The sequence below is a fragment of the Nestor notabilis genome, unplaced genomic scaffold (genome assembly GCF_000696875.1).
Source record: "Nestor notabilis isolate BGI_N333 unplaced genomic scaffold, ASM69687v1 scaffold16887, whole genome shotgun sequence".
In the NCBI taxonomy this organism is placed as follows: Eukaryota; Metazoa; Chordata; class Aves; order Psittaciformes; family Psittacidae; genus Nestor; species Nestor notabilis.
Window position 1 is genome coordinate 1 of NW_009936389.1, and position 6,311 is coordinate 6,311.

The 6,311-nt window shown below is 48.7% G+C and overlaps 1 protein-coding gene across 1 annotated transcript in view; it reads left to right on the forward strand.

Moving 5' to 3' along the window:
* Positions 1 to 5: 5 nt before the first annotated feature.
* LOC104408659 (lymphoid enhancer-binding factor 1-like) overlaps positions 6 to 6,311 on the forward strand; it is a gene marked incomplete at both ends in the record, with an annotated part of 59,213 nt that continues 52,907 nt past the window's right edge. Inside the window, 2 exons of the mRNA XM_010018322.1 lie at positions 6 to 81; positions 432 to 538. Coding sequence (XP_010016624.1) covers positions 6 to 81; positions 432 to 538 — 183 coding nt within the window. The remainder of the gene's footprint in view (positions 82 to 431; positions 539 to 6,311) is intronic.

Consider the following 6,311-nt stretch of genomic DNA (forward strand, 5'->3'; position numbering starts at 1 on the left):
TCCTCCCCGTGCAGGCCGTCAGGAGGGTGCAGGATCCGCAGCGGGTTTACCAGGAGAAGCTGCCCGACCACATGGATGATGGTTAGTTGCAGTGATCCCCCTTCCCTCTGTGTGTGTGTGTGTGTGTGTGTGTGTGTCCCACATCCAAGCGCTCGCCATCCCCAGGGTGGGTGAATTCCAACCCCGGTCCCCAGCCTCAGCACCCCGGAGTGAGGGATGCCGGCCTGGCCGCCACGGCCCTCCCGGGAATGCTGCTCCTGTGAGCAGCGAGGCTTCCCAATGCATCCCCAGGGGACCCCAGCACCCCCCAAACACCCTTTCCAAAGGATACAGGGCAAAAAGACGCCGCAGAACCTCTATGGTGGGCCCTGACGTGCAGAGGAATCACCTGTCGTAAAGCGAATCTTGATGGGGAACTTTGATTTTAACAGGTATGAAGCATCAGGACCCAGGGATGTACAAAGGATCTGCGTACTCTGGCTACCCCTTCCTCATGCTCTCAGATCCTTATCTGCCGAATGGATCCATGTCACCGCTGGTGAGTTCATCCTCTCCTTATGGAGAAGTTTTGTGGCCTCTCTCGCACTGCTGAAGTGTTGCAGTTACCGTGCAGGCAACCACACGTGCTTGTTTCCTGACGTATACCAGCCTGGTTCCTAAAATGCCTGAGCACTGCTCTGTCCAAATGGGAGAAGGAATGGGAAAGGGGGAGAGATGCTCGGCAGCAAGTGCCTGCTCCGAATTTGCTGGAGGAGCTTCTTTTCCAGCCTCCCCATCCTCTAGGTTCGCCTTTACTCTTCCAACAATCAAATCCTAATATCTGATGTAAGAATGCCCCTTCCGTTTTCTGGGTCACTGGCTTTGGAGGCGAGCAGCTTCTGGTGTTTGTGTTCAGGGGTATGTCCCGCAGCTCAAGCTTCAGTTTGACGTGTCTGCTTGTAAAATGGCCAGGGTTTGGCCTGCCTTTGGTTAGGGCTCTGTTGTGGGTGAAGGTCCAGAGAGTGGATCTTGTGCTTCTAAAGTGGCAATAGAGGTTTTTAGGAAAAGGCTTCATGCTGCTGGAGGACTATTCCCATCTTCTTCCTGTAAAGTTTTTTCCCTCCTGGGTCAAATCCGCTTTAGTAACTCTGTGTATTCTAATGTTTACAAGTTTTGCTGTCTGAACAATCAAACTAAAGGCTTCTTTACAAAAGCTGTTTTTTCCCATCGCCATCTCTATCAGAACTCCAGAAAATCATGTCACGACATTGCAGCAGTCAGTTGGTGCTTGTGTTGCTCCTGAGGAGCCAGCATTGCTACATTCATTTCAGGCATTATTCTGTTTGCAGTCAGTAAGTGAGAACAGAGCATCATTTGGTTTATTTCGGGTTTAGCTGTTCACCTTTGAAGGGATAAGGTTTAAAAGAATATATAATGTTGTGCTTAACTTCACTCATTTGTTGGCTAGAGGGATAGGATGTTAAACTGGCACTATGAAAAAGTGATGGATTGTGGCGTGTGGAACTGACATGAAATATTGTTTGTGGGAATTGCTCCTGTGCCCTGCGGGTCGATGCTGCTGGCCTGGGTGGCAGCAGATGGGTCCCTGCATGAGCCTGCCCCTACCCCAACAGAGCCCTTCTTGGGGGCACCAATTCCCCTGCCTGGAGACTGTTGGAACTTTGCTGAAGTTGGGTTTCGAGGATCTGTCCCTAAATTTTGAAGTCTTCCTTCAGTTCGCAGTGAGAAAAGATGTGTTTGCAAGGCAGGGCCAGTGTATGTCGTAATCCAAATAAGCATTCCTTCTGTTGCTTCCCACCTTGTGTCCCTTCATCCGGGTACCAGGTATCCCCCTCACTCCCCTCAAATATTAAGCTGATAAATTTTTAATTATGTTAAATTTTTAATTCTATTAAATTTGACTTATTTAGACGTATTTAGTTTGCTCCCTAGTATAGAACCTGGGTAAGTTCAGAGTTATATTAGCTCAGCAACTCTTTCTTGTAGTGGAATATTTCTTTTAATCTTAACTCCTTACTAGATGGGCCACGAAGTGCAATAGTCTATTTATTAGCAATTAGGCTAAAAAGTAGATTGTGGTTTGTGAACTGCTTTTCCCCTGGATAATGTAATAAAACCCTGAGTGGTTCCTGTCGGAGCAACAGACAGGAGTAAATAGACTGTGCAGAACTCAAAGGGGGAAAATGAAGTAGCAGAGAGGGAATGATCCCGTCCCCTTGGGAGCCACGGGAATCATCCCCTGCCCCAGCCAGCTTCACAGGGGCCTGTTCCGATCCTGCGATGGTTTGTTGCGTGCCTAAAGAAACTGATTTGATTTAACAGACTTTTAACTCTCAACCTAACAGACATGGGAAGATTCTTCCTCAGATAAAGGCTGGTCTTGTGGTTTTTGACTTGGTATAATAGCTATTCCAATGTTGGAATAGCTGTATTCCAGTGTTGGAATAGCTGGGCAATTTTGTCTTGTATTTATATTGACTGTGCAAAGGTTATCATAGTAAATTGTGTATTGCTGTCATATAGATTTATTGCTAGTGTGTATTTTATATGAAGTGCGGGCTATAATCTGGTGGCTGCTTCCAGTAATTGAGGAGGTCAGATTTGTGACTGAAGATTGCAGATACTTCACCATCCCTAGAAGTGTGTTGAATTAACACTTTAGCAAAGTAGAGTTGGAGAGGAGGGTTGTGTGAGTGAATGGGGTTACCGTTCTCATGCGTGCGCTCGATAGTGGAGATTGTATTTTGGTTAATGACGCTTCCTGGAAACGGCTGTTTGCAGCCAGGATTAATTTCAGAACCTTCCAAAACTAAAATGAATTAACCCAGGAGTACTTTGGCAAACTGTCAGGGCTTTACATTTACCTGATTGAAAAACAGAATACATGACTACAGAGGAAGGGCAGCCGGCACCGAGGCTGCTGGCTGAACCCTGCTCTGCGACTGAACCACAGTTCTGCTCTGTGGTCTCCCTCCAGACCCCAACCAGGTGCTGTGAGCGGTGCTGGAGCCAGCCTGGGTGGGTGTGTTGCTGCCAGTGTTACCAGCACGCTGCTTTCCTCTTTTTTTTTCTTTCTTATTTTCTCAGCAGCATCACTTGTTTTGTTTCCCTCGAGGTCGTTATAGCCCGCTAACTGTTCCTCTGCTCACCCCAGCATCCTGCTGAGCTCCCCGCATCTCCCCAGCCAAAATTGTCTGTTTTATCAAAACACACTCCCTTATATTATTTATGTGCTCTGAGACCCCCCCCTGCAGTCCTGTGTCCAGCTCTGGGGCCCCCAGTACAAGAGGGACGTGGAACTGTTGGAGTGGGTCCAGAGAAGGCCATGGAGATGCTGCGAGGGCTGGAGCAGCTCTGCTCTGGAGCCCGGCTGAGAGAGCTGGGCTGGGGCAGCTGGAGAAGAGAAGACTACTGAAGGGGCCACCTTAGAGCAGCTCCAGGGCCTAAAGGGGCTAAAGGAATACTGGAGAGGGGCTTTGGACAAGGGCCTGCAGGGACAGGACAAGGGGAATGGCTTTACCCTGCCAGAGGGGAGATTGAGATGAGCTCTTGGGCAGAAGCTCTTCCCTGTGAGGGTGCTGAGGCGCTGACACAGGGTGCCCAGAGAAGCTGTGGCTGCCCCATCCCTGGCAGTGTTCAAGGCCAGGTTGGACACAGGGGCTTGGAGCAACCTGCTCTAGTGGAAGGTGTCCCTGCCCGTGGCAGGGGTTGGAGCTGGAGGAGCTTTAAGGTCCCTTCCAACACAAACCAGGCTGTGAGTCTATGAACTCGCTCTGGAGTGATGCACTGAATGTGTCTGGGTACTGACAGCAGCAGCAAGGCCAAGCACAGCCGATGTCCCCAGCGAGCAGCGGGATGTGGCAGGAGCCACCCTGCAGTGGGCAGACCCTGGGCGTTGGGCTCAATGGCTACCTTTGCCATTTAGGGTTATTCAGCTGCAGTGATGCTGTTTGAGCACGCACGAGTAGCCTGGCCTGGCAGTGGAGCTGTCAAAGGGAGAAGGGAGGGCTGGGGGTGAAGAAGGAGCCTGTGCATGCATCTGAAACCTCAGAATTTTGCAAGGCACCAGGAGAACCGTTTCTCACCCGTCGCTCCGGTCTCACATGTGTGGTGGTTTGTGGCTCTGCTTCTGCTCTCCTGACTTGCAAACTCCAGCTTTTCCTCGAGTGGCATATATAGGATTTACCAGTTAAAAATCTGCATGAAACTTCCAAAGAATACTGACAAACTGAGGAACTGTTTTTCTAACTGAAATAAAAAATCATAAAACTATATCCTTTTTTAAATAGTACAAATGACTTTAAATCAAATTAAGGTACATCCTTAGTAAGAACATCAGCCTTTTAGGTGGTTACAAACATTAGAGGTCAGACATGGTCAAACATGTTAACACTTTGATCAGATTAAAATATTTTTCTTGCTACAGTTATATAATTGAGTTTAGACCCGAGGGGGTTTTCTGAACATTGTTATATCTTGTACCATGTGGTAGTTAAATGGTAGAAGGAGCACTCAGAAGTTCCTTTAAGTCCCTTTTGTAAACAGGTTTATAAAAGAGGGGAATGAGCCATGCTGCCCTGTATGTAGGGCACAAGCTCTCCCACTACAGAGCTCCCAGAGGAGCATTTCACACCTTCTGTGCACCTCTGTTGTGTGAGGTGTGTGCAGGCAGAATTCAAAGGTTCTATATATAAAGCTGAGGCACTGGACTTCATGTCTCTGTGAGAAACGGAGATCCAAGAGCCTCAGTTTCTTTGGAAAACAGACACTACCTCTTTTTCTTAATTATGAAGTTGTCTAACCAGAGCTCATGCGGGAGCAGAAGGGTGGTGGTACCTTCCCAAGCTCTGCACATCTCAAGTCCCCATATGAGACGGCAGGTCTAGCAAATCATGCCAGTGTTCAGAGCCTCGTCCCTGTGGTCCAGCGGGCTCCTTGAGTTCCTGTTCAGAGGGTTTGAAATGTCCCCTTGGGCAGGGCAAGATGAAAGTGCAGTTACTCTGGCCTGGGGCCACAGGTCCCAAATGTCTAACATGAGGTCGAGAAGCGTGGAGCTGAAATCCTCCTGCTGCCCTTCCCTGGACAGAAGCAGCTGAGCCCTGGGATGTGTCAACTTGTGCTGCTCCATCCCTTTGCAGGAGGAGGCTGTTGCCCCCGCAGCAGTTGTCAGAAGGAAATCTGCAGCTCAGCTGCTTCTGTGTGGAGGTCTGTCCCTGCTTGCACTGTCAGGGCAATGGTTTAGTGCTGCTTTTTCCTGTGTTGAGCTCGGATCCTGTTGAAACCAGTGGGAAAACTCCTTGGAGCCGCCATGTGATGGGGATTTGTTGCTGTGCGTGAGAGGGCTGCTGCATCCCTCTCCAGATGTGGTGCATGGAGGGAGGGCAGCTGCAAGCAAACGGTAGCTCTGCACATTTCCAGCAGTGCCTGCAGCATCCCAGCCACGTTCCTTGGCGCAGGGCTTGCGCTATGGGACCCACTGGGGCAGTGCTCTGTCCCCATAGATTGATATATTCCCAGCAGATAGCGTCAGGAGTGCGATGCCTGCTGATGGATGTCCTGGCAGACACACAGATGAGTAACTTGTTCCCTCCTGACCAGAGTGAATCCACTAATTCCAGCTCTTCTACCTAGCTTGAAATAGGGTAATGGTGAAAATAACTTTTTTCTCTTAAAGCATGATGTTGGGTAGGTGGATGTACCAAGGCACAGGGCTTCCGAGGTCATTTATTGCATGTCTGATTCAGCCTTGGTTCCCCCCCAAGGAAAATTCTTGTGTTAATTTCTGAGTTCATATCACACCCTCAATTTTGCAGCAGAACTTCCCTTTGAAATAAATTAGAGAGTTCTGCTTCAGAAGCAGTGACATGATACAGCACTGCCTGTGTGTGGTCTAATATAACCTTATTTTTAAAATGGTTGGGAAGGCAAAAAAGAGAAAGAAAAATGTCACAGGGAAACAAAAAGCAAGTTTTATGTAAATCCCTGCATGTGAATGAGTGTGCATGTGATTCAGACAGTTCAACAGTATCTGCTCTCCCACTGGGATTCCTTCACAGGCTACCCTGGAACTGGCTTCCCAGGCATGGGATGCTTTGTCAGTGGGGAGTTGCTATGAGATGTGTATGGTAAAGGCACCGTTCCTGCAAGCTTCCAACTGCTGCTGTTTGTGAAGTGTTATTAGCTCAACCGGTTGAGAATTTGGAGAGAAAAGCAAAACCTTCACATCAACCTAAGCTCCCAAAGCTCCTCCATGTGAATGATTAGTATGTTTGAAATGGTAACTGTGAAGTACAAAGTGATTTGGGGTTCAG